The sequence below is a fragment of the Xiphophorus maculatus genome, chromosome 14 (genome assembly GCF_002775205.1).
Source record: "Xiphophorus maculatus strain JP 163 A chromosome 14, X_maculatus-5.0-male, whole genome shotgun sequence".
Classification (NCBI taxonomy): domain Eukaryota; kingdom Metazoa; phylum Chordata; class Actinopteri; order Cyprinodontiformes; family Poeciliidae; genus Xiphophorus; species Xiphophorus maculatus.
The window spans coordinates 18,480,845-18,504,747 of record NC_036456.1 but is presented as its reverse complement, the minus strand read 5'-3'; the positions used below and the strand labels follow the sequence as shown (position 1 = coordinate 18,504,747).

General features: G+C 37.5%; 1 protein-coding gene across 10 annotated transcripts in view; it reads left to right on the top strand.

Moving 5' to 3' along the window:
* Positions 1-23,449, top strand: part of mark2 (microtubule affinity regulating kinase 2) — a 65,727-nt gene extending 42,278 nt beyond the window's left edge. For 4 of the 10 annotated variants that reach the window (XM_023346535.1, XM_023346532.1, XM_023346533.1 and 1 more), the window contains 6 exons: positions 3,127-3,267; positions 10,155-10,421; positions 13,420-13,446; positions 18,946-18,981; positions 19,515-19,624; positions 20,702-23,449. In XM_023346535.1, the coding sequence (XP_023202303.1) occupies positions 3,127-3,267; positions 10,155-10,421; positions 13,420-13,446; positions 18,946-18,981; positions 19,515-19,624; positions 20,702-21,051 (931 nt within the window). In that variant the 3' untranslated portion in view covers positions 21,052-23,449. Of the gene's footprint in view, positions 1-3,126; positions 3,268-10,154; positions 10,422-13,419; positions 13,447-13,571; positions 13,964-18,945; positions 18,982-19,514; positions 19,625-20,701 lie in introns of those variants that run through there. The other 6 variants (XM_023346542.1, XM_023346541.1, XM_023346536.1 and 3 more) reach the window with 5 other exon arrangements.
* Positions 23,450-23,903: the final 454 nt, after the last annotated feature.

Here is a 23,903-nt window from a genome sequence, read left to right as displayed (position 1 = left end):
TGTGCCTCTTATATATGTGGTACTTAATCGGATACATATCTGATTGTTTTTGAAGCGTTTGTAGCCAAAAAGCTCATGTTGGATTAAATTCTTTCATCGTGTTGGCTTACACTAGCATGTTCAATAAACCTAATCTGTTCATTGAGAACTTTTTAGTTTTGAAGACAAATTAGCTAAAATGCTAACTTAAATGCCACCATTGATGTGGAACATGAGTTGCCACCAGAAGAACCCAGACGCAGTAAATCCAGATGTAAACATTAGCTGAAAAATATACCTATGAATAATATGAAAGAAGTCTGTCACTGAAGTACATCCCACCACTCATAGTGCTCACTATGCATCCAAACAAACCTCTCTACAAAAATTGCAGTCAATTCTCCACAAGGGGTCACTGCTATTAGTCGTGCTTTCTTTTTTTTCCCCCCCTTTTTTTTTTAGCTTCTTTTGCTTCATGATTTTGAGAATCATTGCTGAATAAACTTGAAATCTATCCACAAGCGTCTCCATCCATTATTACCTCCACAAACATACACTGCTGTGTGACGTCAACGTTCTTCTTCTTCACATGCGCGTCGCTTTGGGGTTGTAAACTATTCATACACAAGTCTGATTGCGATTGTGTTTATTTAGTAGCGAGAACAACTACAAAAATAAACAATTGTATTTTAGCAAAAAAAATTTAAATTGCTCATTGAGACCTGCTGTTGGATCATAGCTTTAGTTGTCTGTAAATGACTTTATAACCCTTCCCAGATTGACAGCACTAAAGCCATTGCTGATGCCTTTCCGGCCTGGCATTGTGTCAAAACACAGCTGCACACTTTAGAGCTGAAAACTTTCTAATCTTCTCTTTCGAGATTGCCATTGATCAAATTAATTTAATGACTATCACCTGTTTGCTGCTTTCCCTCTTAAATCCTATGAAAGGATTAGGGGTGAACAAACTCCACTAATTTCTCTCTCCTTTATGTAGTTTTATTTTAAGACCTGATAGCTTTTATTATGTCCTGATGTGTAAAACTCCAGAAATGAAAGCAGTGCTTTGTTTCGCCAGCCTTGCTAATCCATATTGGAAAGAGAGAATTTCCCCCTCACTGTTATCACTCTTTTTTCTGTGGAATAATCATTTGTTGTTCCACTTTAGTAACTGTGCCTCTTTCTCGTTTTCTCTCTCTCTCTCCAACGATCTCTTTCTCCGTCTCCCTGTGGTACCACTCTGAGAAAAAAAAAAAACAAGAACACACACAGTACCCTCACTGTGTGTGTTCTTCTTCTTTCTTTCTCTCGCTCCCTCTGTCCATGTTAACACAAAGTAGGAGCCGTCAGTCATGTGCAGAGCTTAGTAGCATCTGGACAAGCTTACTAATTAACACAGATTTAGCTCAGGGAAGTTAAAGAGATGGAAATAGAAAATGTTTAGAAAGTCGAGAGTCTGAATCTGTTTTTTCCTCACGATTAATCAATTAATCGGATAAGAAAAATTATACATTTCATTTAACCACTTAAGCCTTTTTATGCAATATTAGGAATGCATTAAGGGATGCAAATAAACAACTAAATTCATTTTTTAGTTAAGAAAACAAACATTTGATTGCCTAAGGTGCAATAATGTAGCTTTTCTTTAGTAAATCCGAACCAGATGAAGCTAAAACTGCAACTTGAGTTAAAACATATTTACAGACAAAGGTGTTTTTATCTTAAATGCAAAATATATGTATTATTTGCACAGTTTTGACTTAATTACTACTTTTTTCAGCAAATGGCCTACTCCAGCTAACAATTATTCAATTACTAAATTAGTTGAGGATTATTTCAATAATTGATTCATCACGATTAATCGTTTCAGCCCTAATCTGCTGGTTGACATGACAGGAGCGTGAACACAGATTAAATCTATAATGCAGCCAAGTCAGAGCTTAGACAGTGCAATCATGCAACACTTGGGCAAATCTAGCTGCTAGTTGCTTTTGCAGTAGATATTTATCAGTAAATGTTAGTTTATGTTCATTTACAGGTGATTCTGCTAAAGTTTTCATACCCCTTGAAAGCGACATCATTTATTGCCATAATATATTTAAATTATTGATTTTAAATAAAATAACGACACTGATAGTATGATCGATGCATCAATAAATATCAGTAAATTCGAAAATATGATTAAATGCAGTTGCTTTGTGCAGCTTGGTGATATAAATCACACTTTTTGAAGTAAGCAGTGCCCTGAAAAAGCCTGAAATATACATTATAATTTATCATATTCCTTGTCATTATCACTATAGTACCACAAAACATTACGATAATGTTTTGCCCACCCTTGAAACTTTTCACATTTGTTTGGTTACACCAACTAAAAGCATTTCTTTCTGATTTCATGTGGAAATTCGACACAAAGTGGTGGATTTTTGTGACAATGTTGAGTTAAATTGGAACTTAAAACTGAATTGGATCCATTTGTGTTTAGTCATTTCTACTGAGATACGCCCTATCATTGTGCATTGTGTTTTAATGGGAGAAGATTGGAACAAGGTTCAAGGGGTATGAATAATTTTTAGAAAGCCCTGGATGAGAAGCAAAATTAGTTGTTCAGTTTGTGAACAGCAGTCCTAAACAGTGGGCACAATAGACCGTAAAACAGAGATGTTTTTGTCTCCCAATGTTTTGAGTTTTATTGCTTTGCACATTTCTGTCTCTCTTTGTCTCCATAAATTGCCTTCCTCTGGTGCGACGGCTCTGAATCGTCTAGAAGTTGGTCCTTTGTGTTTTCCTTTATGTGAAAAGATGAAAGCACAAAAAACCTGTTTGATTGTGGTTTCTCCTTTTCTGTGGAACCACACAGATGAAAACAAATGAAGACCAACTGTGTTTGTTGCATGCATCTCCTGTCCCTACTCATTTATTTCTCACTTTCCTCTGTTTTTTTTTTTATTTTTATTTTATTTTTTAAAAAAAATGCTGCCTCTAACCATACTCCACCTCACTTCCCCACCCACCCTCACACAAACCCCGCCCGCTTGTGTGTGCAAACGCCCCATGCTGTGTGTGTGAATGTGTTTGGATGTGTTTCACCGGGCGGGGTGTTCCTCCTCCTCCTCCTGTTCCTCCTTCCCTCCCCTCCCATGCCAGCCTAAACACTCCGGGCTCCCGAGCCTCCACTGCCTCAGCCGCTGCCGTCCTCTCCTCCACGTCCTCGCGTCCCCGCCACCAAAAGTCCCTGTCCTCCTCCAATCATCCATGCCCCTCTGACCTGCACGCACCTCGGCCCAGGCAAGTCTTTGCATCGCAGACACACAAACACACACCTTTCTACCTCACACCACTCTTCCTGGAGAGGACACAGAGGAGAGATGAAGACGCAATCTTGGACAAATCTGTGATTTTCCCCCTTGCTAATAATTTTTTAGAGATGCATCGATCCAATAGTAACATCTGTATTGGTCCCAGTAAGGGATGTGAACAATTAATTGTTCATTAGATTCAAATTTGTTCCAGTTCATTAACTTAAAACGTCCATTTAGATCTTCTGTTAGTGTTGCAGTTTGGCCTCCATCCAGTAGAGGGCATCACTGGTCATCACTGAAGCCAGTTGACAGAGAAACAAAGATGGTGGGGCAGTAACAGGACGGTGAAGAGAAACAGATTCCATTTTTGGACACAAAATGCACTTTCTGCAGTTTTGTTTTGAAATGTAAACACTTAAACTAATTAGGTGTCACCTTAATAAAATACAAAAACGGGAACCTAAAAAACGATTAAAAACAAACGTAAAAAACATTATATTTGAGAAATAAGTTTAATAATTTATTCAGTCGGTATCTAATACAGCTGAAAGTATGATGAATTTTTTTTTTCTTAACTTGGCATATTATAAAAACTCTAGTCCTTTATGTTACGGAAAGACAGTCGATTCTCTTGATACTAGAGAAAACTCAAGTTTTTAAGAAAATGGCCTCTTATAATTAATCATTACTCGATCGATGAGATCAATCAACTTTAGATTAACTCATTAATCAATAATTTGCATCCCTATTGAAAAAAATGATATTGGCATTTCAATGTGCCAATATAAGGGCAGATCTAGTTAGTATAATTCTATGCTGTGTGCTCTGAGTGACGTCACGCTTTAATATTTAACATTACATTTATAGTCCCTAGTTGCAGTTTCTGAAACTTTTAAAAGAAGGTTGTTGCACTTTATTTTTTACATGTTTACATGTTCATTTTTATGTGCTGTGCACTCTGGGGCAAAGTTATCAAATAAATTTGTAATTCAGTACATTTATGTCTGTCTAAAGAAACATTTTAAATCAATTCAGTGCTGTTTTTCTGTATTGATCAGTATTGTCCAATACTGCACCTCAGATATCGGTATTGGAAGTGAAAAAAGCGGATCGGTGCATCCCTAATAATTCCCTCTCACTAATGACTTTATCAATCAAAGCAGTTCTTCTTCCTGCTGCTCTGCTTGCATCTTCACACATTCAGTCATGGAATCAAGATGGGGAAGATTTTATGTTTTTCTAATGATTTCAGAATGTTTTCATTCAACATTAACCTCATTGTTGAGCAAACAAGCGGACAAACTACCGTTCTTACCTTCATCTTTACAAGTTAGCAGCTAACCTGTTAGCGGTTGTGACTTTACATGTTTGTTTTTTTTTGCTACCATTACAGCATCTCCACATTTTCTAAAACTGGCCATCTCAGACTCGCTGGTTCCCTAGCAACAGCCAGGAACTACACAGTCAAGTTGAGAAAACTGTGCCAGCGTGGGAATGTTGACATGGCTTGCTTTTTTTTTCTGCAGCTAAACAGGCGCTGTCAAATCACACTTTTTACTCGTCAGACCATAACTGAGCAGTCACACGTTTCAGATCAAGCTGAGCAGGTTTTTCTCCACGCCTCTAACAGGAAGCGTTGATTATTATAGTGATTGGAGGAAAAAGATGCTTCTCCACACATTTAAGGGCTGGTTTTAGTCCAGACGTGAATTTTATACTCAGATTTTAGCTTATATTTTGAAATCTGGGCATTTTTTAAACACAAATTACGTTTTTACATTTACAAAGTTGAAGAAAATTCAAAATACTTAATTAATCCCAGAGATAAAGTACATGTTGTAGCTCTTATTAAACAAGATTCTTCAAGGAGTTGTTGTAGATCCTGATGGCATCTCCTGTAGCAGTCTGTATCACAGCACATTTTACTCAGAAATTGAGAATAAAATGGATCTTATAAGTCCTTAGAGCTTAATTAGAAGAACCACTTTTATTTATATACAGTATATATATATATAATATTATTAGTGACTGCTAATAAATACCTTTTTAAAAAGGTACAAAAAGAAGTGTTGGTAGATTTTCAGGTTGAAATAGTGACATCTTCATACTATAGAGGACTTGGTTTTTTTATAAGTTTCTTCAGCACTCTGAATTAACATATGGATTATCTCTTTATCATGTCATGAAGTTATTACAACTGATTTATTTTGGTTTTTCTGAATGCATTTAGATTTTTGTTAAATACCGACATGCTGTGTTTGTGTAGAGAGGGCTTTTCTTTTTGGCTAAAAAATATTCGGTTCCCCTAATTTGTGTGAAAATTGATGCAATACATCTTAATCTCAAACAAATTTGCCTGGGAAATCCCAACTCCATTACAAGAACCACCAATCAGACTTTGCTACCTTCTTTTCTGTGTCTTGCATTGCCCCGCTGTCGGCTTGCTTCCCAGTGCGTTTCCTTGAGGGCTGCTTTGATATTTTTCCTCTAATTTTCCCCAAACCGCCGCCTGTGATTCCCAGCGTGGATCGGGGAGATCTCGAACACTTTGGGTGCAGCTGGCTCAAATGTCAGAGTTAAGCTTCCTGCAGAGCGAATGTCAAAGTGGCCCTCTGGCTGTGTGTGGTTCTGTCTCGTTCTGTTGCATGCGTCCTTCAGCCCTGAGCTCGGCCTGTTCAGAACCTGGTTGGGAACGCCGGAGAGAAGGTACCACTCAGACACTTGGACTGAACCACGACTCACCAACAGGCAGAACATAATCTGCGCCTCTAACTCGCTCCCATCCGTAACAACATATCCATTCATCCACAAACTTCCAAAATAAATCATTTTCTGACTGATTTTCAAGGGCATTTAGTTTATATTGCTTTTCTTTTTCTCTGGTGTTCTGCTCATAAATGGACAGCCGCAAGTCCAGGTGTAATCTAAACCAGAGGTCAGCGACCTTTCAACCCTGAGAACCTTTGTGCTTTTGGTCTAATTAAACAAAATTTAATTAGAGCCCCTAAAGCGTCACAATAGAAACAGTTTTTATTGTCATACAAAGGGGACATTTGAGTGTAAGGGTTCACATAAAAATACAGTTTTTGTTGTTAAAAACAAATATATATGTATATGAAGCTTTATAGATCAGTAACAATAATAGTAATAATGACATACTGCACAAGACTAACAGAAAATGCTGCACATCAATGCAGAAAAAACCGTAACAGCGGAAATGTTTAAAAATTAGTAAGAAAAGAGTTGGTGATGAAACAACTTAGCTTTTATTTTTAACAAAATTTACTACTGGAAAATTAACATTTTTTTTTTTTAATAAAGAAAATCCTCAAACTTTTACACAAAAGGAATAAATTGGTTTCATTTTATTTTTTACTTTAAATAAATGTTATTGGAAGTTATGGTAAAGTGCAAACTTTGCAACAGAAAGTCGAAAAAGTTACTTAATGAAAAAAAGAGCTTCCTTACTCTGTCAGTGTCATTCTTTCTGGAAATGCTTTGCATACTATATATTGCATAAAAATAGCAAGCATTTTATTTTAAAGCAGCAACCGTTTAACATTTTTGACCAAAATTATTAAGAGCTGAGCTGGAACGATTCGCATGTTTTGTCAGAGTTACTGATTCATTAAGGAAATTAAGAAAATTATTCTTAGTGTTGAGGGTTTTTTTCTGTTTCTATTCTATATTGTAGTTTAGTTGTTTGTTGAATGTTAATCTAATGCCAGTTGCAACATCATTTGCTTGTTTTGTAATGTAAAATATTCAATAAATGTAGAAAGAAAAAGTTAAGAGCTACGGGTTGTGGCCTGTAAAGCAGTGTGGTATTCCCCAAATTTTGACTCTGACTGCAGTCCTCACACAGAGGCACATTTGTCTTCGTTTTTAATTCCTCGTGTCCAAAATAAAAATATTCTGTGTGAAAAGGGACTCCAAGTGCACAGGATGTACAAAACGCCTCCTCTTTGTGTTAATTTTTGCACTTGCAGTCAACACAGCAGCTGATAGCTGCTCATTTGTCTCTCATTTTTAGAGCTGCGTTATTTCCACTTCCGCAAAGCTGTTGATCTGAAACTGAAGGTTTCTTCGAGAAGCGTTTCGAAAACCTGCGGGGTTTTCTGCGTCTGAAGAAATTGGAAACGGTTGGAGAGGTTAAATGGGGTCAAGGAGGAGGAAACGCTGTGTGGCTGCAAAAAAACAGGATGTATAAAAGAGTTGCAAGTCTTTAAAGTCAGAAAGTTACCTGGTTATAATAAGCTTCACTTAAATCATACATTTAGCTCCGATTCCCAGTGCGTCTCCTTGAGGGCTTTAAATAATATCCAATAAAGAAACTAATTAGCATCAAATAAATCCAAATGAGTCTAGTTCTGCACAATAAAATTGTCAGATTCATATTCAATACCAATTTGATATAAATTAAAACACAGTTCTGTCAAATTCAGTTATGTAAGGAAGACCTTACATTAAGCAAGCATGCGGCAACACTTCGGCAAAACACTGCGGCAAAATACTTCACTTCTTGCTAGTGTTTGAGCAGAAGAAGATGATCCACACATAAAACAAACCACTGGACCAGGAGTACTTTATTCTGGGGAAAACAAAAAGATTTCCTCTGAGAACACACTGTAGGAAAATAAATTAGCTTAACACTAAAATACTGAGCCAGGAAAGAAAAACTCAGTAAATGAAGTGAATAGAAACATTGAGCCAGCAGTACTTTCCATGCAAGGAAATGACAGTTTAATAGCAGTGCTTTCATACACTTAAAATTAATCCAGTAATTGAGGGAAAACATAAACATATTGCAGCATATTCAGATAATTTAGCCTTTATGCTCCAGTTAACGATTAATCAACTACTAAACTAGTTGATGATTGGAGTATACAGACTCTAAAAAGGCCATTTGGTGGAAAAACATTCTGGGGAAAAACACAAATAAAAGATTAATGTTGTTGATTAAATCAGAAACTATTTTCAGAGCCATTGCTGTAATCATAATAATGGAGCTGTTGCTGCAAACCTGTGAAGAAAATTTTAATTTTCAAAGTTTTTCAAATTTAAAAACTTGGTTGCATTTGGCTACAGACAATACTGTGATATTAAGTCGCAGCATAAAAATGTCCCCTCAAGACTGATTAAGACTGAAACCACAACAACACGGTATTAATTGCAGCTAGTTGTGACAAAGGCTTCACCAGAGCGGTTACATAAAGGAAAATGATGATGATGTTAAACTGGATCCGTTGTGGAGACACAACCGCAGCTTTATTAAAACGTTTTCCCTGTCGGGTCTCTACCGATGCTTTAGTGCTGTCTGCTTGTGACGGGATCAGCTGAAGGTTAATTTGATGTTACATGTAAAGAAAACCTGTAATTGTGCCCGCATTAGAAACGATGCTGCCGCTCCATTAGCCTCTGCTTACGCTACATTAGAAACACGGGTTCTCTTGATGCTAACACACATTATCTAACCCAACTCGCATCATTTCCATTCACAGAACTACTCAACTAATCTACCTGATCCAGCCTGTGTTGTTTACGTTAATTGTTTTATTTTCTCATTTCATCTAACTGACGCTAACCGATGTGCCGACGTTCTTCTCTCGATCTCAGCTCTGGATTGAGCTCTAAGTTTTGTCGAGGGGGCTGGAGAGGACAGCTTCGCTCTCAGACTCGTTATGTAATCTGTCTCTGGCAGAAAGCTGTAGTTATGGGTGACAGCAGAGAGGCTGTTAGGTGATGCAGCTGAGAGCAGCAGAGAAACTCTCTGAGGTGATCCAGATAATCAGTCAGACCTGATTTTTATTCAGTCTGTAACCTCTGAGAAGATTAATTTAGCTAAAGTAATATAAGGGTTTGTACAGGTGCTTGAAATCCTTGAAAATGTTTGAATGTCATTTAAAGTGCTTGATATTTAATCTGCAGTTTTATCAATAAAGTGCAATCTAACGTTTGATTAAAAGCTTAAATTTTGAAAATGTTACAGATGAAACCAGATATTTTCATACATCCAATAAAAAATATTTTTCCTCGCTGTCTAAAGTTAAGACAGACAAAATTACCAAAATTATTTTTCTTTGCTAAATGGCAGAGCTAGCTAACTGCTAACAGCTAGCCGCTCTGAAATACGAGCAGTAATAAAAAAAAAAGAGAGAAACGGTGCAGCTGTGGTCACACCGTGGGAAACACTGGAACTACATAATATTAACTTGTGATGTGAATTTTATTTTTTATTTGGATTAGAAATAATAGTCTATGCATGGCTATTGGTTTGTACCTTTTGTCTGCATTACCTAAGTAGAAAAGTTGCACATTTTAAAAATAAAGTGCCATAATGTAAATATGGTGCAACAATCATTATGTTTGGGCCAGCAAAGAATTTCTATAAGACAAAATTAAATATCTGGATTTATTTTAGTCCATCAGAACCAGAGGTTCTCCGTCAGCAGAGTTGACCACCGTAAAGTGGAACGGAGCGTATAACGGAAAAGCTCACTACCTGGTTAACACCAAACCGCACTTTAACCGGTCAGAGCGCAACGTGCCAGTGGAAAAGCGGCTCAAGTGGATCTGTGCATCCACAGAGAAACACGCTAATGCAAAGCTTTAGCTCAGCTTTAGTGTGAGTCTCCTCAGACTGAAGATCATAACTGTGTAACTGTGAGTCGCTGACCTGACGTGACTATCAGAATATTTACTGTAAAACCAAAGTGAAAGGATTTCCAATGTTTTTCTAACTTGTTTGTCTTCCACATCCTCGTTTTTGAGCTTTAAATTCTCTTCATCACCTCCCACTTTTCTCCCTTATCACACCACTTTCCCTTTTTTTCCCCTCCTCCTCCCCTTTCTTCCCTTTCTTCTCCTCTGCAGTGCCGTGCCGCAGCGGCCGCCCGGTGCCTCCCCGTCTGCCCACAACATCAGCAGCTCGACCGTGTCTGACCGCACCAACTTCCCCAGAGGCGGGGTCATCCGCAGCACGTTCCACGCGGGCCAGCAGCGCGGCGCCCGCGACCAGCAGGGCTCCGCCTACCCTGGCGGGCCCGCGTCCCCGTCCCTGTCGCACGGCAACAGCCAGGCCCGGCGGGGCCACGGTGCCACGGGGATTTTCAGCAAGTTCACATCCAAGTTTGTACGAAAGTGAGTAGTCGTCGTCGAAAGACGAGCAGGTTGAGGTTCGTCTCCGTTTGCAGCTTTAGAGGAAGGAAGGATCAGAGGAAGGAAGCGAAACAGGAAGGATGTTGAGTAGGTTTACAGGCAGTGAAGTTATATTGGTAGTCGTTATCGTTGGTATTTAAGCACCAGTTAAAGACGGCTGAGGCGAGATGTGCTTTACAAGTTATTTAACGGGCCAGTTTCCTGCCAGAATTACAGTACTCTGCACAGTCAACCCCACAGCGCTGCTTAGGTGAAAGTGGAAAGCAGCAGCTGCTCTGTAATCTGGGTTGGCGCTGCTCTCACCAGCCACTCATTTTGGTTGTGGTCCAATTTCTTTGGCGTTTTGTTTAATGCAGTTGTAGAGGATTTATCATAGAGACTGAAGTGTGTTTTTTTTTCCTCTCTTTAAAGTAGAAACATGTTTGTCATTAAGTTGCTGATTTTGACTGTTTAAAGCCCATAAGGCAAAGAGCGAATTAATACACGTAGTGAATCTGCAGCTGCTTGAGTCGACATTCACAAAAATGTCATGCTAACAATAATAAGGGCAGTGACTTTTATTATAGGATTAAAATCAGAATTATAGGAACATGGATTTTTAAAGCAATACAAAGAGAAGATCCAGGAATATATTATTATTTCAAATGTAGAAGCATTGACTACTGAAAAGAAATAAAAACAGATTAATAGTAAAAACTGATAAACTATATGAATTATTATTATTTTTTTAAATCTACTGGCTATCAAATAATTACATAAAATTATTAATAATGCTTGAAATTATTATATTTTGCATAATTATGTTTGTGTAGTTACATATGAATTGACAAATATTAGTGGTTATAGGATTTGAAATAATTACAATAACATCAGCAGATTGGATAATCTAAAAAAAAATAAAAATAAATTAATTAATTAGAAAAAGAAAATAAATGTGAATAATCATAAAGAATGAATAATAATAAATATGTAAAAAAAAATTCAAAATCAACAAAATTACATCTGAACCTGAAAAAATTATATTAGTAATAATCATGTAGCTGTAATATAGAAACAATGAGTGGGGATAGTCATATTGATTATAATAATATAAATGAGCAGCTCTAATAACAAAACTAAATTACCTTAAATTCATTAAATTAATGTGAAAAATATTGTAACTTTATAACTCCTAAAAAATTAATAACTAATAAACAATAGTGATAAATAGGATGACACTGAGATAACATAGAAATTGTAATGTAATATTAGTGGCTATAATATTAACCAAAATAATAATAATATTTATTTAAAATAAATATTTATATCTATAAATCATAAATATATATATTTATATAAACACACAATTTAAGAATGTTGCTATAATATAAATAAATCTAAAATAATAAAAGTAGGTAGAAAATGTGTAATAAAAACAAATATTAAGATAAGTAAGTCACTGTTAACTAGATATAATAAAACATTGTGTAGTATCTCATATATTTGATTCTACATAAAGTCAAAGTTGATCAATGAGCAGCGAGTCTGACACCAGGCCTAAAGGTTCATTATAAACACGCCGACTTTGGCTTTACTGTTTTCATCCTTAAAGGAATAGAAATTAATTATTTTCTTTCAGATTTATCAGTTTTATTATGGTCTGTTGGGTCATTCAGGTGTTTCTCTGCGTTTTGTTTTGTTCGCGTTCCGTCCTCATGGAAACGAACCGTGTGTGTCTGTGTGTACGAGGAGGAGACGGAGGTACAGCCGCTCTCCAAGCCTCCCACTCAGCGTATCCATGGTTACACCGGAGATATCGTTTCTCCTACAACTATAAATACCGCTAGCGGGGACACCTTGACACACATGCTCACACACAAACCGGCCAGGAAAGCAGGAAATCGTAGCACCCAACCATTACCGCCATGCTTGTTCTGGAGTCCCTGTCTGTGTGTTTACAGATGAAGTTGTTGCTTAACCGTCTCTGTGTGTTTTTTATGGGAATGTTTTTGTTCTTTGCTGCACGGTTGACCTTCTCACATCACAAACGCTTAATTTCAGGAATAACCAGGACGGCTGCGTTATGTGGAGGAGAGTTTCATCTCACTTTGTTGAGGCAGAGCGGAAAGGCTTTCTACGACAGAGTGTTAGGGCCACGGCAAGAAAATAACAAAGGAAGAAAATTAAGAGAATGAAGTCGTAAAATTATGAGAATAAAATCATGAGAATGAAGTCATAAAATTGAGAATGAACTTGTAAAATTAAGAATAGTCATTTTGCGAAAATAAACTTGTATGAGAATAATGTCATAGTTTTGAGGGTAAAACTTTATTCTTGCAATATTAAATATTGCAAGAATAAAGTTGAAATAATACAAAATTAAAATCGTGGTGTTACAAGAAAATAAAGAAATAAAATTACAAAAATAAAGTTAGAAAATTAAAAGAATAGTCAAATAAACTTGTACGAGAATATCGCCAATATACGACAATAAGGGCGTATAAAATAAAAACAAAATGATATGAAAACAAAATCGTGGCATCACAAGAATAAAGTAATTTAACGACTTTATTCTCGTAATATAGACTCTATTCTTTTATTATTGCAACTTTATTCTCATATAACTGACATTATTATTGTAATTTTATTACTTTATTCTCATATCATAACTTGTAATATTATGACATGTAATTATATTTCTTTATTGTATGACTTTATTGTCATAACTTCATTTTTACAGTTTCATTCTGTCAGTATGGCCCTATAACTCCGTCGTAGGTCTTAGATTTTCTTTAAAATCCCTCTAACAACATTGGTTCACCTTTAATCACTTTATGCAGCAATACCGATGTTTTGTCTGTTCATTTTTTTTATTTTTTTTTTTATTTATTTTTTATCCTGAGGACAATTTATCTTTTTTACAGTGAAGTTGTAAATGCGTACGTTTTATACATCCAATTTTTTTGTCTTTCTTTCTTTATCCCTCTTTTGTTTTTTGTAGAAATCTCTCATTCAGGTTTCCAAGAAGGTAGGCAACAAACCTGACGTTAAACATAACCCTTTGATATATTTTTACACATATATTTTCCTCTTTATATATATTACACATATATATATATTTATTCCCTTTATTTTTTTGGTGTTTTTGTGCAGCTTTTTTGTTCGGATCTTCCTTTTGTTGCCTTCCTATTTTTCTGTGGTTTGGCCCCTTTTCCCCCCCTGAGTTTGAGTGCCGTGTTTTGGCCAGATTTTATTTATTTTATTTTTCTTACTAACATCCCTGTCACTCACCAAGCCATCATCATGCAGTATAACACTTCACCTCTCTTCCTCTTCGTCCTGCCACCGTCCTTCCCATCCTCCTCATCCTCGCCCCCCCCCATCCTGTTTACCATCCGGCTGGAATGTGTAAAAGCTCAGACCGTCTGCAAAAATCCCAGATTTAAGACCAAACCTCTGCCTTCCTCGATGTGAAAACATTTTCTCTTAAAAATCCAAAAACAAGGAGAAATAGTTGCAGAAATAAAAACAGATTATTGTTGATTTTGCTTTTTTTGCCACAAACATTTCAGATCATATAGAAAATATTAATATAGATAAGTCAAGACAACACAAAATGATTTAATTCATTGAAAAGATAACCTGACTCCCATGTGAGAATATAATCATCCCCATCTTGTTATATTGTGATTTTGTCACATTCAGAAGCCCTAAGCAGTCATGGTGACTGCCTGGGCTGTAAAGTCACAAAATCACTTCAACAGAGCCTGAAGGCTAAGAAAAAGGCAAAAGCAGGAAGTCATGCCCCTGATCTACAGAAGTGAAAAGATTCAAGCTGTCAGTCTGGAGAGGATTACAAAACCATTTCTACGTTTTTGGGACTCGTATTGTACCTGCAGTCTCTGGTAATCATCGGTTAAACGTCGTTTAAGTGCCTCACAATCACACCAACAATCATAAGACTGTAGCGTCTCGTACAGGACACAGGAAATGACACAAAAACCTCTGAAGAAGCCGTGACCGTAATGTAAACAAAGATGGAGTAACTAGATTTTAGGGGTTTGTAGGATTACTCTTATGTCTTTGGTAAGAGATCATGAGCCATTTTTCCGGCTAGCGCTAAACTCACACAGTTGCTCAGGTTGTATTTACCCAGAATGCCCTCCACTATAGCCCACTTTGGTATTGACCCTTTGCAGCTACGTCACCTAATCACGTCAAGGCACCATGATGGACGTCAGAAGTGTTCAACAGATCAACTTTGATTGTTTTCGCAGGTTGTTTATGCCAGTGTAGCCAATCGAGCTAACTTGTCTGGCTATAGGAAGCTGTATTTACAAAAGTTGGAAATGGCTACCTTCAAAACTGACCCAAACCGTCTCTCACCTGATGTTCCCCTTACAGCAGAGCAGACTTAAAAGCGAACAAAAGATACATTTTTCCGTACACTTTTAGCTACATGATGATTGGGCAATTTCTAATGATTATCAACCAAAATGCAATACCTGATATCATCTTACTAGTCTCATGAAGTATATGAACGTTAATCTTTTTGCCTTGTAAAAAGTGTTCACTCCAAATTCGCAGTTACGCCAAGGGCTGATTGAAGCCTGCTGTCCATCGCCGTCTTCTTTAAACATCAAAGATTTACGATAAAATCCAATTTAATGTTTGGGCAGCACCATACGGCCGTTTTTACACAGAAATCAACTAAATAAAAGTGTTAAGTTATAAACTTCATCTACAGGAGCGCATCGATTGTGACGACGTCTGTCCAATATTGCAAGGGGTCAGTATTTCACGTAAGCATTCAAACTGGGGCAGAGTTCACTTTAAGCAAACCCAGACCCGAGTTCACTGTTTTGGTTCACCCTTCCCCAAATGAACCGGACTTTCTAGGCAAACGAGCTAAAGTTTAATTAAAGCGGGCTTATCGGGGCCGGCGTGAATTCACCCTAAGGTTTGGGGTTAATTACTTTGTCACATATGAGCATGGATAGTTTTTTCCCTTTTATATTTACTCATTTCATCTTTGTTAGAATCTGTTGGATGATCTGAAAATTTGTGACCAAAAAAAGCAATCTCTTTGAGGATCAAACGTTTGTTTTGTTTTTTTTCCCCCTCAGCACTTTATGATAGTAGATAGTACTGTGACCTTTCCCCGCAGCATTTATTAATGCTCCTTTAATCCAAGCTAACTCCTTCAAACCATCACCCATCACATCCCTGTGCCTTAATCAGCTTAGATGGCGACGCCGGGTCGTCCTCCTGGCTTGTTTTCAGCTCTGGTCGGTTTGGCAGAGGAGAGGACCCAGGAGGGACGGGTCCGCAGTGCCTTCAGGCTTTTTCTACCGTAACATTCATCTCTGTTCTCACTCACTCCTGGCATTGGCTCTCTAACATCAACAGCAGCAGCAACAGACCTGGATGGCTTTGAGCAACTGTGGCTGGGAAAAAAAAAACCGCAACTGTTTTTATTTCTTCATTTAAACATGTGGATCTACTCGCTCGCACCTTTTCACATGTTTGTGTTCATTGGAAATGCAAAAAGCATGTCAAGAGAAGTTGTTTATCCCTTGCTTTGGTTTGTTTCAGCCAGCAGGTAGAGCAATGCCGACGCTTTGTGCGGGACACTGCTCCACCTGCTGGTCAGAGCTTGTATTACATGTTGTGTCTGCGTTAACATGAGATCATTTCAGTTTCTAAAACGATGTTTATTCTGTTGCTGGGAGAACAGCTTTAAGGTGTTTTTAAATGGATTTAAAATAATTATTTTACAGCTTTCACTCCCATACGTTCATTTAAAACATATCTTTAGAGTCGGATACATATATGGGCTTTCAGTTAGGATGTTGAAAAGCCTTAAAATAAATGCAGCTTTTATAAACTTTGATTTTTGTACATGCATGTACTCTAATCTTTATACTTTAATTTTTTTAAGCTCATCTGAGTTTCTATAAATTTAATCATTGACAATAATTGAATCAGATTTGTCGCAGATGGGTAAAGCTACGTTCACGCGGCAGAAAAACCTTTTCATAACAATCTGAACGGCAGAATTTTGATCTTTTCTCCACAAAAAGTTCGATTTTTACCACTTCCAAATGTGGCACCAAGTCAGGTACATGCACAATTGTTTTCAAAGAGTCTGCAGTCACATTTTATCCCGCTGTTGGGTGAAAAATGTGAGACGTGCGTCATCATTCTGAACCCAAAAAAGCCAGACAAACTAGCTGAAAATTATGAGTTTGAAATTATGAAAGAAGTCGCGCATCACATCACGCTTAGCTCTGACTACACATCCAATCAGATTGGAGACGAAACGCAGCCGCTTCTAGTCGTACTTTCTTTTTTACTAACTTTCTTTCTTCTTGTGACGATACCGTCAGCTCCCAGTGCTAAATAAAGTTTAAAGTCAATTAATAATCAATAAGCGTTTCCATCCGTTAATGCTTCTGCAAACAGAGTTCTTCTTCTGGCGTTGCAAACCGTTCACACAGAAAGAAGTCTGATTGTGGTCGCATTTCATTTGTAATATGAACGACCGATTTAAAGAAAAAAAAAAATCAGATTTCAGCAAAAAATTAGAATTGAGCACCAAGACCTGGTGTGGGAACGCAGTCTTGGTTTCATACGATATTTATGATACGAGTGACGCGACAAAACATCCACTCAAACTGGGAAATGAGACAAAGATTGAGCAACAACCAGTGGGTTTGATGTGAAACCAAAAGCATCTTATTCCCGCTGTGTGAGCACGGTGGAGGCTCTGTAATGCCCTGGGCCTTTTTCTATTCCCAAAGGTCAAACAGCAGGACATTTAAAACAGAAACATGGTCATCTCAGCCATCTTTGTCTCCAGACATAAATCCATTAAAGACAAGATAACTGAGCAGAAAGTCAAAGTCTGTCCTAAATGTTTCTGATTTAATTTTTTACCACAAATTAAATAGATCCTTAGCCGTATTCTGCAGAACATTTACAGCAGCAAATCTTAGTAATTAATCCTTAAACTGTTTACCTTTCTCTACTGAGTAAACATTTTTTTTTCCTGAGGTTCTGCTGCAGTTAAAGCTGAGTTTATTTTAAAGCTTTCAACACGTTTTTTCAAGGTGTGGGGCAATAAATGTTGCTGGTGGTGTTTAAAATATTAAATATTATATTTCCTGCTACTAAGCCACCAGGAATCGGTTTCAGACGTCAAACTGTTGGATGTGTCTCTCCCATCGTCCTGGTCTCTCTGTGTCTCCGTTCAGTTTGTCCTCCGTGTTTTCTGTCCTGTCTGCTGCTGTGAGCGCGGATGGTGTGTGTGTGTGTGTGTGTGTGTGTGTTAGACTGTGTGTAGGTCCAACGTGTTACTAACACAGGTTGGTTTAACCTCCAGTTCTGGGGTCATTCATGCTCCTAACGTCGCCCCCTCATCATGCCGCCCTGGTTGCTCCGTCCCTCATCCAAAGAGCTTCTCATTTGGTCCAACTTGTTACGATTATTTCACTTATTCACGTTTCAACTGTAGTGTTTTAAATGAGTTAAACGTAATTAAAAGCATTTCTAGGATGTGTGAAGCTGCTCAAGTTGAGAAAACGTCTCACCTTGATATTTTTATATTCTTAAAAGCACCTTTTACTTTAGATTTGCAGAAATAAAACATCACTTCCTGTTTTCGTTTTGATTCTGTGAAACAGCTGAGCTCCTGACTCAAAACAAGTTAACTTCTTTTAAATAAAACCTCGTTTAAAGAAACTATCAAACTGATAAAAAATACAGTAGGTGCTCTCATATTAGGCCATTTATTTTTAATAAATCTATGAGAGCTCAAAAGGTAACTTTTTTTTTGTTCTCTTTTTTTTTTTTTTTAAATTGCTGACTGCGAACCCAAAGATCAGGTGAGATATTTTTAAAAGATGTGAATTTATGAGAAGCTTTTAGGTCATTCAAGACTTTATGTATTGATTTAAAAACATTAGAAAATATTATTGCATTTTAAAACCTCAATCTTAAAATCCTAAACCATTGGTGTCTAAACTTTTTGTCAAAGTGGGCTACAAATAATCAGCTAACAAACATAATTTTTAAAACCTAAAGTCACCAAAAATGTTGTGATTTTTTAAATATTACTTTACCTACTCAACAATAAGCTAAGCATGAACTATTCAAACTTTTTGTAGTGAACAGGATCCAGAACATCAAATGTTTTTATTAAATGAAAGGCTTCCAATATGCTTAATATTTTGTCATTTGTTTAATTCAAATAACTGTATAAAATTACTTAATCCATTTACAACAGTTTGAAATTTAAAAAAAAAAATTAAACATTTTTTCTCCTTGTAATCCAAAAAAACTCAAATTGATAAATGTTGAAAATAAAAAGTTGATGGTTGGACTGGAGTATTCAGGACGGCATGGTGAGGAAAACAATGTTTGTTTTTTACTATTATTATTATTTTTGTAATTATCTATGAGAACCTGAATGTTTCCCCCAAACACTTGAGCAAAAACTAAACTTGTGTTGATTTTTTCCGAGCAGTTCGTATGAGGGAGAGGGTCGGGATGAGGGCAGCAGGTGAGACACGGAGCGACCCGACCGAAGATTAAATAATCCCTCAGATTGTAGCAAAATTCCTGTTAATCAGTAGACGACCGCCTGGGAGAGGGGAGCTGTAATTGGTTGGTGATGGTGATTCCGGTGTCCAATCAGGGGGCTGCGGCCATTTTTAGCAGTAGAGAGAGAGTGACAGCGATGGCGTGGAGGGTGAGCTGCATGGTCATGAGTGTGTGGGAGAGTGGGGGGGGGGGGGGGGGGAAATCACATTTAGGCTCCAAAATGTGTGTTTGTGTGCAACAAATCGGTCAAAAACCCAGAGAGTACCACGATGCACACCAACACACACGGAGGAGCGTTAAAGTTTATCTCCATCATCCACACATCCTCATCGGTTTTGCTTCTCCTCCATGTTCCCCACCTGCTCCTTGTTCTGACTTCACTTTTGTACGGTTTTCCTCTTCAAATCTTAAACTTTCCTCTCTTTTCTCCCTCCTCCTCCTCCTTCTCCTTCTCTCCGTCTTTCCCTTCCTCCCTCCCGTCGCTCCTCACAGATCCGTGCTGACCAGTACTGTAGACAAGTCGGAGAAAACCTCCGGCGGCGTTCTCTCCTCCTCTTCCAACAACGACGAGAACAACTCCTCGCCCGGCTCCGGAAACACCGGTGGGTGACAAAATATCAATCAACCATTTCAGAAAATATTGAATAAAACCATAAAAAATTGTTTTACACTAGAGATGGGCAGTATGGGGTTAAAGTTTTATCGTGATATTTGGTGGTACTTTTATGATCACAAAAACTATTAATTACTTCCTTTTTAGGTGACTGTATCACTGTGGGTGTCGCAGCAATTATACCCCACAAACACAAATACTGCTCTTGGAAAATGTTCCCATTGAGTTTTTTTGGTACACCAGTGACATATAGAATAATTACACACTGTATCTTTAAATTTATTGGTATTTATTTATACGTTCATTGAACAAATACTGGAGAAAATAATAAAACTATCAATCCTGACAGTAAGGACATGTTTCGGAGGTTTTTAGAGATTATCAGAAATTTCCCAGGAAAAAAAAAACTTTGAAATTCAAACGTTGAAAATCTGCTTTAAAAACTCAGATTAAGCTCAGTGATTCTTTAGAAAAAACATTGATAGTCAAAAATGTGCAATTTTCTGAAATTTTGAGATTATCAGAAACATTCTGGAAAATGTTTTTGACATTTCTGAGTTTGAAGAGTTAAATTTGTGAGAAAGAACTCAGAAATTGACATTAATCTCAGAAGTCCCTAGAAAAAAAATGAGGAAATTTCTGATCTCCAAAAGTCACAAACTTTCCAAGAAAAATTTCTGAAATTTTTAGATTGTCAGAAAGTTTCTATAAAATAAAACTTGAAAATTTGAGTTTCAAGTTGAACATTTGCACTCACACAAAAATGCTGGAAATTGTTTGATTCTCAGAAATTTTCTAGAAATAAAGAAATTTCAAATATCAAAAATGTCAAAAGTCAGGAAATTTTCAGGAGAAATTTGAAAATTGCCAAGTTTTTTTTTCCAAGAATATTTCTGGGATTAAACTAAACATTTTAAAAGTTTTCTGACAGAAATTTACGCCTTTTTTTTCTATGTGTAATGACCCTGAAACGCCGCTGTGGAGAGGCGGTGATGGTTTGTGGAAGAAAAAAATACTAAAAAAGAAGAAAGTGAAACGTTGTTGTTGTTCCTTGGTCCGCCTGCAGGTGGCACCGGCACGCCTCCGGCCAACGCCAGCCAGAAGGACGCTGCCAAGCCGCGCTCGCTGCGCTTCACCTGGTCCATGAAGACCACGTCGTCCATGGAGCCCACGGAGATGATGCGCGAGATCCGCAAGGTGCTCGACTCCAACAGCTGCGAGTACGAGCTGCGCGAGCGCTACATGCTGCTGTGCATGTCGGGCAACCCGGCGCACGACGACTTCGTCCAGTGGGAGATGGAGGTGTGCAAGCTGCCGCGGCTCTCCCTCAACGGCGTGCGCTTCAAGCGGATCTCGGGAACGTCCATGGCCTTCAAGAACATTGCTTCAAAGATCGCCAACGAGCTGAAACTGTGAGCGGCGGCGGCGGCGGCGGCGGCGGCGGGCTGATGCCAGCGGCGGGGGGCGGGATCACTTTAAAAACACGATTGTTGTCTAGACTACAGTCTGAAGCATAGGGCTGCCGGTTCTGAGACCTGCAGACGGAGAAGATGGCCGCCATCTTCTGCTGAGACGTTCCACTCTTCTGCATGTCTGATTCTTCTCTGTTTTTTCGTTAGGAGGCACTTTGATCACTCGGACCACTCCAGTTTTTCCTCCTTGTATTTATTCGGTTTCTGCACGGTTCTGCTGTCGGGCGGTTCTGGTGGGGAAAGCGATCTTTTGAGCCTTATTTTGCTGGTGAGTTCGGTTCGGGTTCTGCTCCGACTCGTCCCGACAAGCGAACGGACCCTGTCCCCGTCCTGCCGCCTTCGTTTTCTCCCCGCCTTCGGCACAAACACATCCGAACTCTCACCTTTCTCACTCCGTTTTGGTTTCTCTGCTGCCGCCATCTTTACGTTTGTTTTCTTCTTTTTTTATAATAAATGACAGGGTGTTATGTTATGCTAAGAAAACAAAAGTAAAATTACAAGAACAAAGTCGTAGTATTACGAAAGTAGCCATATTATGAGAACTCGTACAAAAAGTCATAATATTACAAGATTAAGTCGTAGCATTAAGGAAAAACAGTTATGAGAATTTGTACCAAAAGTTGTATTACGAGAATAAAACCGTAGTATTACGAAAATAGTCATTATGAGAATTCGTACAAGAAGTCGTAGTATTATGAGAATAAAGTTGTATCACAAAATAATCGTGTTCGACTATTTCTGTAATATTATGACTTTGTCGTAATATTACAACTTTATTCTCAAGAGTTCACATATTACTACAACTTTATTTTTGTAATATTATGAATTTATTCTCGTAATAAAACTTTATTTTATTGTATTACAACTTTTCTTGTGATATTTCAGCTTCATTCTCAATATATTACGACTTTATTTTCATAATATTTCGACTTTATTTTTGGAATTTAATTTTTTTTCTCAGCATGGCTCTAATAATCCGTCGTTGTAAGAGTTGTGCACTGGAACAAGATGGGGAGGATTTTACGTTGCCTTTCGTAGAAGAATTTAAATCGGGGGGGTTTTTTTTCATTTCCTCGTCCTCAAGCGATTTATTTGTGCCCCTGGAATCCCCGCTCACCTCTGATTGGTTGGTTGTGTTCGCGCCTTCATCTCCAGAATGTCGGCCTCTTCCTCTTCCTCCTGCTTGTCGAGCGTCCCAAAGAGCAAACTCACAGGAAGTCGTTTGTTTTTATTTCTACTTTTGGAGGACGAGTGTTATAGAAGATCACTGGAAACAACGAGAAAAAAAAAAAGATGGTTGACGACGAATGGTGAATTATTTTCCTCTACTTTTTTCTTTTTTTTTTGATTTGATAATATATTTTTGTGTCGTTGAAATTATTGGGGATTTGTACAGATTTGTGCGGGCAGGGGGGAAAATTTGGATCATATCATTGCTGCCTTTTTGTTTTCGGGTGTACTGCACCTTTAACACAGATTAACACCGACCCTCCCTGGATTATTGACCTATTTAATAACGATGGTGGTGGTGGTGGTGATGATGACTACTGCTGGTTTATTTTTTATTTGTATTATTTTTACTCTGTTCAAGAAGGCGTTTTGTTGGTCCAGAATGGCTTGAAGCAGATAGAGAAAGTTTACTTTCTCGGAAAAAGAATAAAAAACTAAAAAGAAGAAGAAGAAGAAGAAGAAGGCCACCCAAGCGGACTCTGGTTTGCGTTTGACGCTTTAGCTTCAGAAATAAACTCGGATCAGTGAGGAAGCCTCAGTTAGTAACTCAACACTTTTCCTTTCAGCTTTTAATACGTCAGTTTCTCTAAAATCATTGTATTAAGGTGCTGGGTGTTGGATTCTAATTATTATTATTATTATTCAGCCAGTTGCTGTTATATTATCTCTTTCAGGGTTGATTTTTATTTTGCATTATTTTCGTTTTACATTGCTGTAATTTACATTGATTTTAAATGTGTTTTGAGGAAAGTGTAACTGTAGTGGTGGGATTACTTTTTGTTCTTTTCTTTTCCTCTGGGGAGGGACGATCAGCTCCTTAAGAAAATGTATTTGTTTTTGTTTTTTTTGTGCAGACGACATAATGAAAAATTACAATGATAGTAATAAAACAATGATATAATGACGGCCTGACTCCGCTCTGCTGCCGCCGCTTTGCCTCCCCAGGTGGCGAACGAGAGGATCGTCTCAGGTAACGTAGCAGAAAGTGTTAAACTAAAACTTAAAATGTTTCAGATCGACAAAGAAATGTAAATGTAAAAAATTCAATATGGAAAAGTAAAGCTACTAACTACTGTTTACAATGTATAAAAATTAAAATTTCATGAGAATTACTTCAAACGTCTTGTGGCTACGCTGCAGCAGTATCCAAGCATACTGATGTAAAGTTGAGTGGAAGGAAAAAGTGCAACACAAGGAATTACAATTTTTATATATTAAAAAATTTTATTGTGAATTTTTCATACATCAAGGTGAACAGAAATTAACATCTGTTTTATACATCCTTTCAGTTTTTTCTTCCACTGAACTTTTTGAGTTTCTATACTTGAATATAATCGATTACTAAATTAGTCGCCAATTACTTTTAAAATTTATCACAATTGGTTGATTTCTATTTATTAAACTTACACCCATATAGCATACAGGCGTATTGATGGACAGTTGAGTGAAACAAAAAACTGATAGATTCACAAGCTAACTTGGATTTGTGAACAGAAATAAATCCCTGTTGCGTTTCTATTGCAGTTCTTTCTTCCACTCAACTTCCCAATAATATGCAACGTGTCA